Raw genomic sequence first — 20,194 nt, forward strand, 5'->3', positions numbered from 1 at the left:
TCAAAACTATCATTCCACATGAACACTATATCTTTCTGCTTAGGTCAAGACATGGATTAAGTGACATATCACATGATCATTAAAAAGAATCTCTTTGCCCTATCAATGTGGTAAAGTAACGTAAATGCAGAAAATACACTTAATATTAATATATACTACCCAAAAAACACAATCAACTGATGCTGACAAAACCACTAGCAACTGAATCTGGCATTACTACAGAAAGATTTTTATATATATTTTTTATTTATTGATTTATTTATTTCCAATTCATGCTTTTTACTACTGAAAGATAAATGCATTGTTGTATACTGAAATAGCCATAACATGTGCTTCGGGTGCTTGGTAAAAATATTTGAAATATGGAAGCTTATTGAGCTGGGTGCTTTATGGGGGAAATGCAGTAAATATGCACATCCTCTATTGGTGTAAGGATCAGTTCTTACACATTTTCTATTACATGGCATAAACCTACATAGAAGTTATACTCTGCAAAAAAAGAAATGCAAAAGTAGAAAATTGTAAATATCTCAGCATTTTAACTTGTTTGAGTGATATTTTGGAAGTTGGGGTGTATAATATTGAACAAACTTTATGGATGTCCCTTTGTAGGTTCCTGCTTGAGACTCGATATAAGAATCTGTATCAAAATGTACTGGTGTATTCCTGCTTGGGAACGAAAGAATCTGTAGTTGTTATCCATAAAGTTTGTTCAATATTCTCAGAGTTTTGCTGGTATTCATACAAAATGAATACAGATGCAGGACAGGGCATGTTGATCACTTCACGCCGATAGACTCAGCATCATTTGTGCAGCCCAGACAGTGAGAAACTTTATATGCAGCAATACCAGATTTGTGGAGGATTTCAGTCAGCACCAGACAGTGAGAAACTGTCTACACCTGTCTACACCTCGAAAGCAAGGTATATGCCCGAGACTACTAATTTGAGGCATCATTCTGCCTGATCAGCATAGTTGGACACACAGTATTTCCCGTAATGCAACAAGCAAATGTTATTTTGCAACATGCCTGACCTCACACAGCAAGACTAACAATGGTGTTTTGATGAATCACAGTATCGCAGCATTAAATGGCCATAAAGATCTAAAGAACTTAACCACTTTTATAAGATGCTCTTGATCAACAGAGTGAGTGAGTGCCGCTTTTAGCTTTTAGCAATATTCCAGCAATATCATGGCGGGGGACACCAGAAATGGGCTTCACACACTGTACCCATGTGAGAAATCGAACCTGGGTCTTCAGCGTGACGAGTGGACGCTTTAACCATTAGGCTACCACACCACCCCCAACTGCCACAGTACCTCGATCAGTTGGCACAAGCACTGTAGGTAGAGTTAGTCAACATTCCCATGGCCACAATTACTAATCGGATTGGTTCAATGGAGAGATGATACCAGGTAGTTCTGGGCTCTCGTGGAGGCCATATTGAGAACTAATGGCTTCACCTTCACATTCAGTTGTTTCATGCATGTCTCGGTCAGCGACAATGACTTGTGCTACATTTGAACAATTTATCAAATCTGTCGACTATTTATATAATACAAAAAGCATGCATCTAAAAAACACTTTTGCATTTCTTTCTTGGCAGAGTATATTTTATTTCAAAGCTTAAAACACTTAAATTTTACAAGTTAAAAGAGGTTAATGAGGAAGAAAAGAAATAATACTTTTCCACAACATACAAAAGAAATGACAATACTTAAACAGCTTTGTTATTGTAAACTACTTACTCTCTGGTCTGCCTGGGTGCAGGGAAATAAACAATGCACAAAATGAGTCACACATATCTTGTTATTACCCATTCCAAATGATGATGACATACTTAGAAAGCTCTAAAACCAAACATGTTGTTTTGAAAATTGGTGTGAACAACTGTATTATTTGAACATCATTCTTGATTCTTGAAGACAAATCTTGTGAGTAGGAATGCATAAGCAGATCAAGAGTTGGTTGCCCCCCCGAAAGTTTATTAAACGACCATCAAAACACTCGTGAAAAACGGGTGAAAATGAAGTGCACCCCCCTTTCTCAAGATTGTGCACCCCCAACCCCCCTTTCTCAAAAAGCTGTATCTGCTCTTGGAATGTGTTGTGACCCTTTGCCCTTCAACAAAAACATTAGAATTCATACTCTGACTACTAATGACTAGTGGGTTTCCAGGGCCCCGTTTCACAAAGCTGTTGTAGCGCTACTAGTGACTAGTATTACATGGTTTCCAGGGCCCCGTTTCACAAAGCTGTTGTAGTGCTACTAGTGACTAGTATTACATGGTTTCCAGGGCCCCGTTTCACAAAGCTGTTGTAGCGCTACTAGTGACTAGTATTACATGGTTTCCAGGGCCCCGTTTCACAAAGCTGTTGTAGCGCTACTAGTGACTAGTATTACATGGTTTCCAGGGCCCCGTTTCACAAAGCTGTTGTAGCGCTACTAGTGACTAGTATACATGGTTTCCAGGGCCCCGTTTCACAATGCTGTTGTAGCCCTACGGTTGTCGTACCTCCTATACTGTAACATAGACTAATGGTGGTCATAGCGTTACGACAGCTTTCTGAAATGGGGCCCAAGCTTCAAATTGGCCTAACTATGTGTCACAACAGCTAACTGTGACATTAAGTTGCTACTATCACGATTTCTTGTTTTATTCATAAAATTCATACCTATCATATTATGTCAGTGCATAAACATTTACACAGGATCTAGCAGAAGTTGAGCAATATGTTGAGTGATTGACTTTCGACTACTGCCACAGCACTTCAGTAATCTTACCGGTCTGTGATGAAAGTCAAAAGTGATGGATATCATATGTTTACCACTTTTTAGACCCATGAACACAGGTAATGTTCTCACATAACTAGAAATATATTCAAGGCAAATCTGTGATTCAAACACCAGCCATAGATTCCTAGCATGCCTAATGGACATAACTCTGCACAGTGACTTGAGAGTAACTCTGGGAATGGGCCTCCTGCGACCACAGTTGTTTCATGCAGAAAGACAAACTGAACTTACTCCACTCTTGCTTTGAGTGTTCTAAGACTATTCTATGTGCTATAAGCTACCACCCATCTCTCCATGAAAACCATGACAATTTAGCATATTTAAAGTTGTGGGGATGTTTTCCTCCATTGTTAAACCATTAAGATGATGTCACAATAATTCCATTGCAGTTGATTCTGTACCTGGAGTGAGTGAGTGAGTTTGGTTTTATGCCGCTTTCAGCGATATTTCAGCAATATCACGGCGGGGGACACCAGAAATGGGCTTCACACATTGTACCCATGTAAGGGAATCGAACCTGGGTCCTCGGTGTGATGATCGAACGCTTTAACCACAAAGGTACCCCACTGCCCCGATTCTGTACCTTAAATTCACTGGCCATCCCAAACATGCTTTTAACAAGTAATTCTTAAACAACTGTTGGTCTTTATGTAAAATTGAGGAATTATATTTCACCCAGGTTTAAGTTAGCAAAATCACTTGAATCTGTTGATTCCAGAAAAAGAATTAAGAGTTTGCCTGATTTTTCCATTACATAATCCCATTGAAAATATTATGTTCATTCCCATAGGTACAATACGATCTTTACTAAAACAACTATCAGACTGTCACAAACACAGAAATCGAGGGCATGCAAAGGGATGAGAAATTATTAAATGCCCAAATTTTAAAATATTGATCTGACCCCTGGGTATCAACACTTACAGCAATATTCTCATATCATATAAAAATGTGAAAAATTCTTGCAAAATACTGCATGAACATTAGTTAAGAAAATATTCATTGTTGACAATGATGTTTAACAATAGTAAAACATTTCCAACCTGGACATCAACCATTTAAAAACAAATTCAAACCGACAGTATGAATGACACAAAATCGCATCAACTGGGATACCTAATCTTGAGATTCCAAAAAGAATGGAAGATGAACTAGCGGATGAGAAATTGGAACAAATTGATGTTGCAGCTAATCACTTCACTATGTAAAAAATGTTATTTTCCAAATTTTCTAAACATTCCAAAGTCAGATTTGTTAGTTTACTGTTTTTCTAAACTATCACCATGGCAATGTCTTTTCTGGATCCTTACCTTGTCGAATGCTGGGTAGCGAATGTTGTTTTTCATGTTGAAGTCAGGGAACTTGATGAGAAGTGTTGTAGCCTCGTTGCCCTGGGCATTGGGGGTGACAGACCCTGAAGTGAGTGAGTGAGTGAGTGTTAGTTTCATGGAAGTCACAGACCAGGCAGTGATAACAATAGATGCAGTTTGGTTCGGCTCTGTAATTAATCAAGTGTGGACCAGACAATCCAGTGATCAACACCATGAGCATTGACCTACTCAATTGGGATATGATGACATATGTCAACCAAGTTAGCGACCCTGACCACCTGATCGCCTCTTACGACAAGCATGGGTTACTGAAGACCAATTCTAATCCGGAACTTCACTGAATGTGGCCATTTGGTCCATGAAGCATTTTGCTGTAGTATCTTAATATAGGGACCCCTTAATTTTCAATGCTAAAGTAATAACAAGGACCCCAAGGCCTCATTTCATCAGGGTATCTTAGCACTTTGGGCAACAACCTTCTTGGTAGGCCACTGGATTTGATGATGATACAGTCTATGCTCTGAGTAATGAGAACAAATGTAGCTCCACAGCCCTGGGAACACGTACCAGGGAAGTAAATTTGGAATCATCCCTTCTCGTCATTTAGAACCCCATGGGACAAGTGTCATTTTAATTCATTTATATGCACAAATGAGTAAATTTGTGTTCACTGTCAGCAGCAGTCCAGTCAAATTAAAACATCCTGCAATGGTATCAAGCTAAATTGGAGGTGAGTGAGTGGGTTTAGTTTTAAGCCACACTCAGGAATATTCCAGCTATATGGCAGCTGTCTGTAAATAATCCAGTGAGTGAGTTTAGTTTTACGCCGCACTCAGCAATATTCCAAATTGGAGGTACTAAATCTTAAATAGTCAGGCAAAGGCAACCCTTCCTTTGTATTGCTTATTTTGGAAGCTGCAAGAACCTACCAATGGGGTACAAGAATTCTTCAGTCTGCATCTCATCTGTCCATGGCCACATCGGGAGGTTCCGGTCACCTCGGGTCAGCCGTGAGCGGAAGTCAAACACAGCCACATTCACCCACGCAACAGCTGTTTGGTCCTGAACAAATATAATAGCAGTGAAATCTAGACTGGGTACAGTACCCACATGAGCTAAATCTTATCTGGAGCTCTGTGAAACATATCAAAACTGAGAACCTGAGTATCATTTGATACTGATTCCAAACCGTTTTACCAGCTGTGTGTATGTCTGGTCTTGGTTGGCTGGTTTGTTCTTTAATGCCGCAGTCAGCAATGTTACAACTGTATGGAGGCGGTCTGTAAATAATCAAGTCTGGACCAGACAATCCAGTGACTAACCTCATGAACATCGATCTACACAACTGAGATATGATGACATGTGTCAACCAAGTCAGAGAGACTGGCCACCCGATCCCATTAGTCGCCTCTTACAACAAGCATGGGTTGCTGAAGACCAATTCTAACCTGGATCTTCACAGGTCGGAAATCTTGTCTAATTTCATTGCCCTGTCTATAGTGCGTTTGGCTCAAAAGCGGACCGATGAATTGCAATCTAACTCAAAACTAATAAACATATAATACTCAATGAAACACTGATCATAATCAAAATATCAGACCAACTCTGTGATTTGTTTGCAGAATTTATGTTCTAAAATTAAAAAAGTTGTTTAACAAACTATCATTAAAATATTGACACAGTTCACAATTTGTTACGAGGGAGGAGTGCAGAGAAAGGGACAGCCAGGTGTTAGAGAAGCACGTGCACAAGTGCCGACAAAGTTATTGATTCATTAACCTGTGCTGTGCCGTCTCCATCCTTTCTCGCACACCCGGCTGTCCCTTTCTCTGCACTCCTCCCTCGTAACAAATTGTGAACTGTGTCAATATTTTAATGATAGTTTGTTAAACAACTTTTTTATTTTTAGGACATAAATTCTGCAAACACCTCTCAGAGTTGGTGTGACGTTTTCATTATGATCAGTGTTTCATTGAGTATTTTATGGTTATTAGTTTTCGAGTTAGATTGCAATTCATCGGTCCGCTTTTGAGCCAAACGGACTATACAAGTCTACATAACAGCTACACATATGACATCACTGGATGTTTGGTTGTCATCTTTACAGATGTACATATGCAGTCTGTGTGTCTGTAAAGACATAAATTCCAATACTTATTGTTGTCTACAAGAGGTCTTAAGATTCAACAAGATTTCAAGAATACCAGCATCACATTTTCACAACTATCACTAGGTCACAACAGAACATAATCAAGTCACAATAACATATAGAAAATAATACCTTGATTTCAATTCCATATACCATATATCGCTGGGTATAAGGCAAGTTAGTCATATAATGATCAGGGTTGGAAAGGGAATGACCATATTTGTGGGGAAGAGATCTCACATTATTTTTCTGACTGGTGTCCACTAATGTTGTTTGATAGTAAATTTCACACTTCATTAAAATTGACTGCTCCAAGAACTTTTTCTGCATGTAAGCTTCCATTAAATGTGAATTACAACACGCAAAATGGTGTCATGCGCGCTGATGTTCTACGCGACCAAGCATCGTACAAGAAAATACTGTCACACAAACACGTTTTTAGTTATATTTAGGGATTGTGTACGCTCTGATGATTTGCTTCATTCAGGGTCGCTAGATTAGATGGGTATACGAATTAGAATTGCTTTTGAAGGTTAGCTCAAGGGAGTTGCCTAAAACGTGGGGTCACTTTATACGTGGCGATATGGTACCTCACAACTGCTGTCCAATTTACATCATGGAAATAATCCTTATTCTAAATTATCCTGACTGGTAACGCTGAATAATGTGTCACCTTCTTCTTCCCCGTAGCACACAGTGTGAAGCAGACACGAGCCATCTGGGGAATGTCTCGGGCAGGGATGTCAAAGGTCACATCAAGCTTCATGTTACACACGCCCCTCTTGTACAACCATCTCTTCTGTGGTCTTGATGCTGCACAGAGCCTCGCTTCCATGATACAGGCCCATGAAGAGCTTCACCTGAAACAGTGAGTGAGTAAGTTAGTTTTATGCAGCTTTTAGCAATAATCCCAAAATATCACGGCGGGGGACACCAGAAATGGGCTTCATACATTGTACCCATGTGGGGAATCAAACCCAGGTCTTCGGCGTGACGAGCAAACGCTTTAACTACTAGGCTACCCCACCACCCCTCACCTGAAACAGACAGGCACTCTATTGATCCTAACACACTGATTGACTACTGCTTGTTTTACGCCGCTCTCAACAATATTCCAGCTATATGACGGGGGTCTGTAAATATTCGAGTCTGGACCATACAATCCAGGGATCAACAGGATGAGCATTGATCTACGCAATTGGATAAAATGACATGTGTGAAACCAAGTCAGCGAACCTGACCACTCGATCCCGTTAGTCACCTCTTACGACAAGCATGGGTTGCTGAAGACCAATTCTAACCCGGATCTTCATGGTCTGAAACTAACACAAATTCAAGATGCATTTGAGCTGCATCACAGTGTGTCCGGTCAATGTGTGAAATCTAAAGGGATACAGCTTGTGTTTTCATGTACGTTTTTTATAGCAGATGGAATCAAAAAACCAGAATTTGTTTCCTTGTAATGACCATACTGTGTCTGACAATCGTTCACAAGTGAAAATAGATTGTAAAATTACTAAATCTTTGGCCAAAATATTGGAGAAATTTAGCAATATTCCAGTAATATCACAGCGGGGGTTTCATTTTACCTTGGCGCCATCAGGGAGTTGGACTTTGCTGATGCCCCGGACAGTGAAATAGTACCTCTCCTTCAAGTCCCACACACAGATGTCGTCGCCACGACGGTCGGAGGGAATCTGGGAGTAGCTAGCTATGCTACCTTTACGAGGAGGAACAGCAGGTTTTGGATCTGTTAAAGAAATGTGGTCAGTATTGCAGACTTGCCTACCCCCTTTAAAAAAAATTAGTAAGATCAGCTAAATAAGATAGTAAGGCAGGTGCATTTGATAGTAAGGCATGTTAATGTCAAGAAATAAAGGAAAAACATAGCTGGTTAATATAGTGTTTAATAGTCAAATGTGGTGCCCATCTAATTAACGTTTTTAAAAGTCTTTCACTTTGACATAAACTTTACCAGCACTGTAAGATCCAAAGATTATTTATTTATAATGTTTAAGATCCAACTGTTTATCAGTACTTTATGTACCGTAAATGACTCTGTAAATAGCATGGGCATGTTTTATCTAGTATTCTACCATATATTTGTAGGAGTTGTAAGGAATTTCAGTATGATCGTATGGTCGTAATTTAGCACCATAAATAGCAAGCCTTACGCCAAAATCGTAAGGATAGGCAAGTCTGGTATTGGATTGTTCTTGACCATCCGAGATGCCTTTGGTCACCTCTTATGACAAGCTGAAGAGGTCGCTGACGGCATGGGTACTACAGATGTGTACCCCAGGTACGTTTCTGATACAGAATCGTACCCTAGCCATAATCAGAATACAGAAACGTACCCTAGACAATTCTATTCCGCATTGTCGTTTTCTTGATAGGAACAGTTGTACTGTTGTGTGAGATGCATTTGATTGTACATAAGAAACGAGGATACACAGTAATGAATATTTTGCGGTGCACAAGACCACACGCAATAAGTTAAATGGGAACAACTTACATATGGTTTTTATTTTTGGTTGCAGAATATGGATTAATCCCCATTTAGACTTTGGTAAGCGTACCTTTCTGTATACAGAAACGTACCTGGGGTACATGTTACATGTGGGGTATCTGTTGTACCTGTGCCAACAATGAGTCCTTCAGCACCAGTATGGGTTGCTACAGACAAATTCTGACCCGCATCATGAGTCCACAGTACCTGACTCCAGGCTGACAAGTCCTGGTCTTATCATCTCCAGAAAATGTTTTAACTACAATTTCAAGCTGGTGTCCACAAGAAAAGTATGAGGAAGGATCAAAGTCCATAAATCAGTACATCACCTATCACAGTTTCCCTGGCAACCAGCATGAACTGGGGGGCAGTGTTCTTCACGAGGCACTGGTACACATACTGAAAAAATAAAACAGTGAGCCTTTTATAGTGGTCTGCAAAAACAGACGTCATCTTATTCTTTTTGTTATTTCTTGCATTAAGTGAGTGAGTGAGTATGGTTTTACGCCGCTTTTAGCAATACTCTAGCAATATCACAGCGGGGGACACTAGAAATGGGCTTCACACTTTGTACCCATGTGGGGAGTCAACCTGGATCTTCAGCGTGATGAGGGGACTCTTTAACAATTGGCTACACCACTGCCCCTCTTACATTTAGTCAATCCTTGGTTACCAGTTTGAACATGTCTTGCTTAGCGAGGTTCATCATCACAGACACTTGATAACCCATGGATTAATTTTCGTTCAAATTTCATTGTTTTAGTCCAGTTGCTTGCACCCAATGTCCAGTCCATATTCCAGTTGAATCAAAGTGTCCTCTTCAGTGTGCAAAATAGCCACTGGCCTGCTAGCCCCTGGCTAGTAAAAATCCAGTTGGGCCAGTAAATCTTCATGTACCAGTTGAATCTAGGTGTTCTGTTATCAATAAAGCCTGGACCACAGGATAACAGTTAGTTATCAAGGATATTTTGCCTCCAGTCATTTCGAGCTTGATTTGATTGACATTATGCCAGAAACCTCCTTACAATGAAACTACACTCAGGAGCAGGAAGCATTCTAAGTCAAGTTTAAGATACACAAGTGAGTGAGCGAGTGAGTGAGTGAGGATATGAGAGGGTAAGTGAGCTTTTAAGCTGCTTTTGGTAATATTCCAAGAGACACCCAACATGGGCTTCACACATTGTACCCATATTTGAAATCAAACCCAGGTTTTGTTATGCTCAAATGGTTTCACCACAAGGCTATCCCACCGCCCCTTATGATATAGTGAGGGAATGAGTATGCTTTTACGCCGCTTTTAGCAATATTCCAGCAATAATACAGTGGGGGACACCACTGTACCCATGTGGGGAATTGAACCTTGGCCTTCGGTGTGACAAGCAAATGCTTGAACCACTTGGCTACCCCACCGCCCCATGTGATACAAGAAATGGCTATGTTGAAGACTCTTCCAGTCAATGCCATAATGGTAAATGTGTCGTGGGTATTTATCAAAATATCAAGGAGTTAAAACAATACAACTATTTCCAGAACTTATCATTATTAACAGATTTCTCTCAAATAAAAAAGGTCTTCAAAGTCGTCCATTCTTCTCACCTTATATTGTTGAAGTGGAAACTTCCTGCCATATATGTACTCCTCAATACCGAAAGACTTGAGGAGGTATTGTTCCGGTTCATCCACAAGGTTCCCGGAGCGAGACAGCTTCACCAGCACCAATTGGATCAGTTCGGAAGGTTTACACATGCCAGACAGACGGATTGTGAATGTGCTCTGAAACATCATGATCATAGATCAGAGTTTGTCTTACACAGAAAACCCAAAACAGACAAGTCCACCCAGTAACAGTCTGCAAGAACAATCCTACATCTGAGAAACATGTAAACCCCTCGATATCCAACACTCGATTCAACAGGAAAACCCCAAACAGCCAACAAAACCATGAGGTACAGTCTACAAGATGAAATGCAGTTGTCTCGAATAAAACATAAGCAAAACATGTAAACCCCTTGTTATCCAAAGAACACTAGATTCAACAGTAAAACACAAAACAGGCTAATAAAACATGAGGCACGGTCCTCAAGATCAAACGCAGTTGTCAAGAATTAAATATGAGGGAAACATCTTGAAACGAAAGATGTGAAACAGCCAAGCAAACCATGAATCACAGTCAAGTGTTTAGTCATAACAGTGAGTACTTCCTAATTAAATACTTCTTAATTGATCCTAATTAAATAACAAACAAGTGATGCTGTCAACTCAATTAGCCCTAATTAGTTTACACTACCGCATCCCTTTGATTCATGCCGCACCGTGTGTAAATGTGTGGAAACAACCTCAGTTCAGAGGGATACTTGCCCATGAAAGATAGGTGAATATCGAGTTTCTTTGTAAATATCGAGTTAAAAGGGTAATTTTGCTGGTTGGGACCATGAAATTATATTGAGATATCCAAAATATCGAGACATTCGTATCGTGTTAAAAGAGCTTGAATAATGATAAATTATGATATGTCACGAGACAACCGAGGTATCGAGTCATCAGAGTCCGACACAAATTTGCTCGCCTGCAGGTGCTCCAACTTAAGCGTATTACCTTGGACTCTTCAATGTTGACTTCTACCATGATATTGTTGTTGAGTTTTTCGTCGATCTTTCCTGGCAGGTCTGCTCTGCTCCGCAGACGAGGAGGGAACTTGTACATCAGTGCTTGAAACCATCCCTGAAACATGCCAAGCTTAGCTACTGAGTGAGTGAGTGAGTGAGTGAGAGAGGTTAGTTTTAAGCTGCACTTAGCAATATTCCAGTTATATGGCGGCAGTCTGTAAATAATCGAGTCTGGACCTGACAATCAAGTGATCAACAGCATGAGCATCGAGAACCAATGACATGTGTCAACCAAATTGGCGAGCATGACCACCCGATCCTGTTAGTTGCCTCTTACGACAAGCATGGGTTTCTGAAGATCAATTCTAACCCGGACCTTCACGGGTAGCTTAGCTACTGAATAAATGAGGACCTTAACAAAGGAACAATTGGGTGACCTTTGAAATGGCAGGCAGCTTCAATAAATCTAGAGGGTGCAAGCTGTATTTATCTATTCCACTAAAATTTTGCAACCAAATTAGACACGAAAACATTAAGTGCACGTATCAAAACAATACAAAATTCAAGTAAATCTTTAAATATTCATTGCTGAAATACATTGAATATTGCGTTTAACCAACTTATTGAACACTAATTTCAAATACACATTCCTTTACTGTAAAAACATACTCAACCTTCTGACCAAAACAACTGCATGGCCCCAATCCTTTCAAATTATATATCTTCACAAATGTATTTGATTGTATTTCAAAGGCCCATGCTAACTGGTCAGCAAAAAAATAAAGAAATTGCACACTGGAACATTTCTAACCATATCATTCCTGTCTTGAACAATCTTCTCACACATCTGTCTCATCGTGGACCGAAAGTCTGCCACTTCCGCCGATTGCCATGCCTCCACATTCTGTGGATCTGCAATAAACAATGCACTTCCATAAATCACATGGACGAAATACCATCCAGGAGTGAGCGAGCGAGTGTGGTTTTTATGCAGTTTGTATCAAAATTCCTGCAATATCACAGCGGGGGACACCAGAAAAGGACTTCACACAATGTATCCATGTGGAGAATGCAACCCGGGTCTTCTTCATGACAAGTTAATGCTTTAACCAGTAGGCTACTCCATCGTCACCTTTTCAAACAAGAAACATTGCCATCAATGATGTATAATGGCTTCCCTGTTCTGGTATACTGAGTAAATAAAATACAACAAGTTTCTATATTATTTCCTAAATTCATGGACTGATAATATGCCAACCCAATTAAGATTGACTTGACATATGATAACAAATCATGACCTTTGTGTCATATACTAGCAATGTAAACAGGTTTTAAAGCCTTGTCACACCTTGACAATTTACCGTATGATGGCATATTGGCAGCGTTTAGGGCGAATTGGAAGATACAAATGTGGATACCGTGACAGTGATGTTAATGAAACTATCGTTGGGCATAGGTTGTGAACGCTGGCAACATGCTAAGCATTTCTTGGTATAAGTTATCTGTAAGTTATCGAAACATTCTACATATGTTACTAATAGGGGTCAATATTGAGGGGGGAAGAACTATTGCGCTAGTGATAGTCTATTGCGACCAACTATTGCAATAGTTTTTTCTCTCCTTGAATTGTCTCATTTGAAGTCATTTCCCAAATGGATGTGTAGTTTGTATGCAATATAAACAAGCTAAAGTAGTTTCAGTCTCTTTTAATAACTGACAAGAAACTTGAAACCCAGTTCAAGTTTGTTTAGGAGGTAACTGGGGCAGATAACTCAAAATCAAAGTGAACGAATCTGGTACTTCCTGCATTTTGCACTGCGCATTTATCAACAGAAGTCAATTACTAAACTATCGATAGCATCAATAGCTTTTTGTTTCTACCATCGATTAATTGCTATCGAAGACTCAACAACTGCAATCTATCGATAGTTCGATGCATCGTTACAGCCCTGGTTACTAATGCGTTATGTATACATCCAACTCGTTATGGATACGCTATGTATACCCCCAGAATTGATAAAAAACATCAATAGTTCAGTGTGTACCAGAGTCTTAGAAAGATTTTGATACATCGACATATGCTGGCTAAATCGCCATTGTGTGACAGTGCCTTAATGCTTGCAATTTCCAATTTTTATTGCTAAGTCATATTTACAATATGAAAACAATCATAGTTATCCTCAACTGACCTTTCCCAATGAGACTGTTGATGTTTCTGACGAGGGTCTTGTGTCTCTCATCACCCTCTCTCTCTACCAGTTTCAGGAAGGCGCTGTATGGACGTATATCATGCAGACACTGACTCTCATCCAGTATTTCCTCCTGAGCAATACGAAACACGTCAACATGGTTAGGATGGACATGCAAGGCTATGACAAATTGTAGTATTTCATCTCTTCCTTTAGCACTACCAAACAAAAACAAGCACCTGTCTGTAGACTTGTGGCAGGAAGAGACCAACTCAGGTAGTAGTAATTTATAGAGGCCCTTACAGCTAGGTTACAGGTGACTATTTTTCACAATAAGAAACAGAAGATAATAAAATAGTTTTCCAACAGCAGAGTTATCATTGGTTGATATTTAGATGTATTCAATGGATTTTCAAAATATATATATTTCTTGAAAACAAATGTGAAAAACTATAACCAATACAGCTCACTTTTAATTACAGATAAAGCTATTAACATTTGTTTTTTAAATTTGGAACATCAATGGTGGTTACGTCATGCCAAGCTTGCTATGAGTGGAGAGTCAGGTCAGCTGGTCAGACAAACAACAAACAAACAAACTTAAGTCAGAAATGTTGATATATGATGAGGGACAAGCACCAAAATGTCTCCAATGAGCAAAATGGTGTACCCACCCGCTCTCCACTGATGTTGACACACACAAAGCAGTAGTTGTCTGACCTCTTCAACAGCCTGAACAGGGGAAACTTCTCTGCCTCATTCCATAACTCCTGGAAATAGTGAAGTCATTGGTAAGAGAACTACTTTCTTGACAGAAATGTAATGACTTCCACTGCAAGCTGCAATCTGTACTTGCGTAGTGATACACATACATATGTAGTCCCAAACATGGCACTACTGCATGAACCTCGCTGCTAATAAACCCTGTTTAGTATACAAAGAATCGTCAAATCATTTGAAGTGAGCGAGTCATGGATGGGTTTGAGTGAGTGGGAGAGTAACAGAGATACAGCGAGAGGGGTGGGTGGGGGATTTGATTGAGTGACAAAGAGTGGTGGGGACATAAGCTAAAAGTAAGGCATGAGTGTAAACATTTCCCCTTAATACTACCCATGTGCTCAAAGCTCAGGTCACAAATCGGTGAAGTTAAGCACCATCGAGCTCGGAGAGTCCTTGGATGGGTGACCGTGCTTGGCAGCTTGGCTCCTGAGAGTTTCTAGGACTTCAGTCCTGCCCCACAACGAAGCACATGTGACACATGTGGTCTCACCTTAGGCAAGTGAGTTTGTTCAACATTGTCTCTGTTCACCCAGCAGGAAAATGGGTACCCGGTGGGATAAGTCATGTGACTATAACCTTCAAACGCCTAACAGGCAGCTTGGGTTATCCGGGGTAATAATATGTGTGCTGTAGCGCCTTGAGCGAGCACTGAATGCACGGATATAGGCGCGGTTACAAATACCCACTATTATTATTATTATTATAACAATCAGGAGGTCGTTTCATAGTGAACAGTCTACAAAGAGTGAATGCTGTTTTATGCACCTGTTAAAATACCTGTGACATCATCATAGCCTGCAGATAATTAGAACTGAGTGTATGTAATGTATATAGTCACACGTGATATTACAACCTGTACATTACATGAAAGGTGAAGGTCATACACAGATCTTCACTTCACTAAAACCTGCACACCCTACTAGTCACATGTCATCAACTTATCTTGGAAGACTTCATGTGAGACAGAGGCATCTTCATATTATGTCTACCACTTTCATGGTTCCACTTTTTACCCCAATCAAATGTGTTGAAGGAGTCAAAATGGGAAAAAGACAAAATAAATTCCTTGATTTATTTATTCCTTCATTAATTCTCCCATTCGTTCATTTATTTCATAAAACACTTTCTGAATCTATCTGTTTTAAGCTACAGTTTGTTTGTGGTGAAAACGTACTGATGAATTTCACCACTTTAAACAAAAAAAGTGTATCATATAAAGTGAAATTAAGATTGAGAATCCTCATTATTTTACCTTGCCAACTGAACATTTAAATCTCTGAATTTTATTCAACTTAGGATAAAAGTAGTTGAAACAATGCAACAAATGCACGTGCGGTACGTGATGAGCGTTAACTTAGACCAACCCTACTTGATCTCGGTGTTTCATTTAATATGCATACCCCCTTGTACTACAACCAATAATAGCGATTTGAAACTATGATCATTTCTTAAACAACTTTTATCCTAAGTTGATTAAAATCCTGAGATTTAAATGTTCAAATGGCAATGTAAAACTATGAGGATTCGCAATATGAATTTCACTTTATTCGATTTACGTTTTTGTTTAAAGTGAAATTCATTGGTACGTTTTCACTGCAAACAGACTGTACAGTGTCACATAATATCATTAACCAAGTTTTTAAAATGGTTTCATAAGTCTGCCTGCTGAGTGAAAAATGACGTCCATATCAGTTAGTCACAAATTGGTTACTGAGTATAACTATAATTAATGACGTAAAAACATAACATTCATACAAGCTGCTCATGTTTGTATTTTTACAATAGGACAGCAAGATTGCTAGATAATATATACTTTTCCCAACTCGTATCAGAGAACAGATGTCTCCCTTCAAACAGTTTCAGCAACTGGACTGAAGCACATGATCAATAATCATCTTGAAGGAAATGACAAATACGTGTCAGGTTTTTGTTGTAACATTTCACAGAAAGTTGGGACGGTGGATAGCCTAGTGGTTAAAGCGTTTGCTCGTCACACTGAAGAACCGGGTTCGATTCCCCACATGGATACAATGTGTGAAGCCCATTTCTGGTGTCCCCCGCCAGGATATTGCTGGAATATTGCTAAAATTGGTGTAAAACTAACTCACTCACAGAAAGTGATTTCATTGCCAGCCATTGCGAACCCTGTTACAAGTTAATTTCGAAATTCATTGAATGAAATTTAGAGTTACACATAAAAGAAACAAATTTATCACCTTTGTCATATACTAGCAACATAAACAGGTTTTATGCTTGCATAATCCTATATTTTATTTTTCAACAGATTCATGACCACCACATAAGGGGCATCATTCTTGCGTGTGTGTGTTATACATAGCCACCAAATTCTGAACATGGGTTGGTCAGCACCTCCCCCCCCAAAAAAAACCCAACAACCAACCAAACAAACAAACTTAATAAAGACAAATTATCTGAATAGTGTTCTTGATTCTCATTTATTGTAATTCTTATGACAATTTCTTGAGTTCTCTGTACTAAAACTTGTGTCAATGACTGAAAAAAAGACAAACAATTGTTTTCGTTTTCACCTGATGTGCCAGTAGCAGACATAATGGCTGGTCTGTTTTAAAGGGACATTTTGCTGATTTTTTGTGTGTGGTAACATTTTACATGATGAGTCAGTAGGTTCTAGATTCAAGTCGGTGGTGTTGGAATGGAAACAAGCATCGTCACTAAGGGGACATAATCCCCCGCCACAAATTATCAAATCAAACTTGGGTTATTGGGCGATGAGAAACACAGGAAATAAAAAATGCTGGCCTATTTGTAAGACTGTGACATCTGAAAGGTCGTCGAGACATTTCTATCCAGGATGTTGCCGGCAAGGATATAATTTCCTTCCTGCTTGACAAGTTGTCTTGTAACAAGAACAGGCTGTCAGGTTGTGATGTTGTTTTATCAACCAGGTACATGGTAGTCTGTACAAATACCTGAATCCATCTTCATCTGTTGAAATCTATGGTGACCTTGGGTTTGTCAGTTTTGTTCAGTTTCTTGGGTTGACAGGGGTTGAGAGGATAAGGAGCAGACTTCTTAACACACATGAACTATGACAGGAGCAGACTGGCTGAAGAGGGTTGACTGGGACAGGAGCAGACTGGCTGAAGAGGGTTGACTGGGACAGGAGCAGACTGGCTGAAGAGGGTTGACTGGGACAGGAGCAGACTGGCTGAAGAGGGTTGACTGGGACAGGAGCAGACTGGCTGAAGAGGGTCGACTGGGACAGGAGCAGACTGGTTGACAGGGACAGAAGTAGACTGGTTGACAAGGGTTGAAGGGACAGAAACAAACCATTTGACTGGGGCAGGACCAAGTGAGTTGACAGTGGTTCACTGGGACAGAAGCAGACTGGTTGACAGGGGTTGACTGGGGCAGGACCAAGTGAGTTGACAGGGGTTTATTGTAGCAGGTGCAGACTGGCTGACATGGGTTCACTGGGACAGAAGCAGAAAGGGGTTGACTGGGACAGAAACAAACCAGTTGAGAGGGATTTATTGTAGCAGGTGTAGACTTGCTTTTTTAGGTTCACTGGGGCAGGTGCAGACTGGTTGACAGGGGTTGACTGGGACAGAAACAAACCAGTTGACTGGGAAAACATACAAGGGTTGAACGAGATAGTAGCAGACTGATTGACAGGGGTTTCCGGCAACATGAGCAGACTATTTGACATGGAAATGAGTAACTGATTGACTGGGACTGGATCAGACTGGTTGACAGAGGTTGACAGAGACAGGAGCAGAGACAGGAGCAATCCGGCTGACTCAAAGGTTGAATGAGATCGGAACAGACTGGTCGATAGGGGTTGACAGTGAAAGGTGCAGACAGGTTTTGACCAGTAGACTGGAGTTGACTGGGACAGGAGCAGACTGGTTGACCAACTAACAGGCTGCTGACCACTTACAAAACTCTGAAGAGGTTTCTAGACAATCAATACACACATGCGACATAAGTATTCAGTATTAGCACACTCAAGTTCAATTTGTCATCCCCATCTCTAGTTCTATTATTTCCATGATAATCTGAAGTCTAGTCAACAACATCCGTGTACACCACTGTATTCTTTCCTATCTGCTCCGATCAGGACTTGTTTTCACAACGGGATTAAGTTTCTAATATTATCTGTAGAAAAACAGGAACTAGTGGTTTATTTCCTCATGCTAGGTCACTGAGTCCTGCATGGAGGGAACATTTTCAGATCCTCATCTTACAACTTGTCAAGCTCCTTGAATAGCATCCTTCCTGCCTCAATCAACAGATGATGGGATATCAACATTACAATGCAGTTAAAGTTCGAAATCATTCTCAGAGGCCTACCAACAAATATTTTCATAATCAGCATCCATGAAAACAGTTGAAGAAGGTCAGGGCTTATTTACACATTCTAAGTTGAGTCACCTCAATACACAGTGAGAGAGTTAGTTTACATTCACACTACTTTTATAATAATAATAATAATATTCCATTTATATTACGCATTTATCCATGCACATTGCATGCTCAAAGCGCTGACATATTAGAAATATTCCAGCAATATCACGGCTGGGGCCACCAGAAATAGGCTTCACACATTGTACCCATGTGGGGAATCGAATCTGGATGTAAAACTAACCTCACTCACTCAATGCTATGTGAAAATCCATCGAATCCCATGAAACTAAAGGAGGTTAAAAAGACTACAATGACACATATGTAACCAACAACATACTTAGCAAATATCCTCAATATATCAATAAAAGAAGAACCATAATTTTGTAGATATTGACAAATTTTTATGATTTAATTTTAAACTGTAACCAATTTCATGTTTATGGCGTAGTGGAAAATATGGGATATGGCAATTGAAAATACATCAATCACAACTTAACAAAAGCAGGGCTCGATTTAAGAGACGTTAACCTACTTGCACCAGGTGCAACCTAAGATAAGAACCTAGTTGCACCCGCCAAAATTCCAGTTGCACTGCCTTTATTGCAATATGTAATGAAAGAAATATGCTATTGAATTATTCAAAGTTTAGAAGACAAATGAGATGACATAATTATGCTTGTAAATGTTAGATTTATTGTTGATATATTTCTCAAAATTGACTTGCACCTGGTGCAAGTTAGACAAATAACTAGGTTGCACTTTGTAATATTGGGTTGCATCAGTGCCAGTAACAAAGCACTAAATCGAGCCCTGAAAAGTGTGAGTGGCGAGTGAGTTTAGTTTTATGCCGCACTCAGCAATATTCCAGCTAAATGGCAGTGATCTGTAAATAATCAGATCTAGGCCAGACAGTCCAGGGATCAACAGCATGATCTTCAAAATTTATCACGATGACATAGTGTCAACCCAGTCAGCGAGCCTGACCACCAGATCCTGTAATATGGATTAGGCCAAATTAAAAAAAATTTGTGGTCTCGATTACAGCTCTTTTAAAATTTAGGGTAGGTAGGTAGGAATATTTGTTATTTACCTTTCTTTTTAGAAGTAAAGTACAAACTAATAACACATTTATCAATGTGTAATTGTTTATTTAATCAAGCTTGCCGCCATCATGTTGACTTTTTCTATCAGAATGACCGATGTCCGTTGGTGCTGGGAAAAACAATGGTATCTGAACGCTTATTTTATTTATACCGCTTGAAAAAATAGGGTCGCCACCAGAATTCAAGGGTCGGTCGGGTAATCGGAACCACAACTTTTTTTTAAGCCCTTACTGAAGATCAATTATAACCCGGATCGTCATGGGTTACGAAAGTGTGACAAAGTGTTAATCTCCCTTGACACAGATAATGGAGACTTGGTACACGACATGTGTACTTC

At 39.7% G+C, this 20,194-nt stretch overlaps 1 protein-coding gene across 1 annotated transcript in view; it reads right to left on the bottom strand.

The window, feature by feature from the left end:
* Positions 1 to 20,194, bottom strand: part of LOC124287241 (phosphatidylinositol 4,5-bisphosphate 3-kinase catalytic subunit delta isoform-like) — a 43,810-nt gene that overhangs the window by 18,637 nt on the left and 4,979 nt on the right. The window contains 11 exon segments of the mRNA XM_046723741.1: positions 4,112 to 4,215; positions 5,062 to 5,194; positions 6,955 to 7,059; positions 7,061 to 7,141; positions 7,871 to 8,031; positions 9,120 to 9,189; positions 10,387 to 10,563; positions 11,386 to 11,511; positions 12,208 to 12,308; positions 13,586 to 13,718; positions 14,260 to 14,355. Of these exon segments, the coding sequence (XP_046579697.1) occupies positions 4,112 to 4,215; positions 5,062 to 5,194; positions 6,955 to 7,059; positions 7,061 to 7,141; positions 7,871 to 8,031; positions 9,120 to 9,189; positions 10,387 to 10,563; positions 11,386 to 11,511; positions 12,208 to 12,308; positions 13,586 to 13,718; positions 14,260 to 14,355 (1,287 nt within the window).

The sequence above is a fragment of the Haliotis rubra genome, unplaced genomic scaffold (assembly GCF_003918875.1).
Source record: "Haliotis rubra isolate DU_JTF1 unplaced genomic scaffold, ASM391887v1 Scf4, whole genome shotgun sequence".
Classification (NCBI taxonomy): domain Eukaryota; kingdom Metazoa; phylum Mollusca; class Gastropoda; order Lepetellida; family Haliotidae; genus Haliotis; species Haliotis rubra.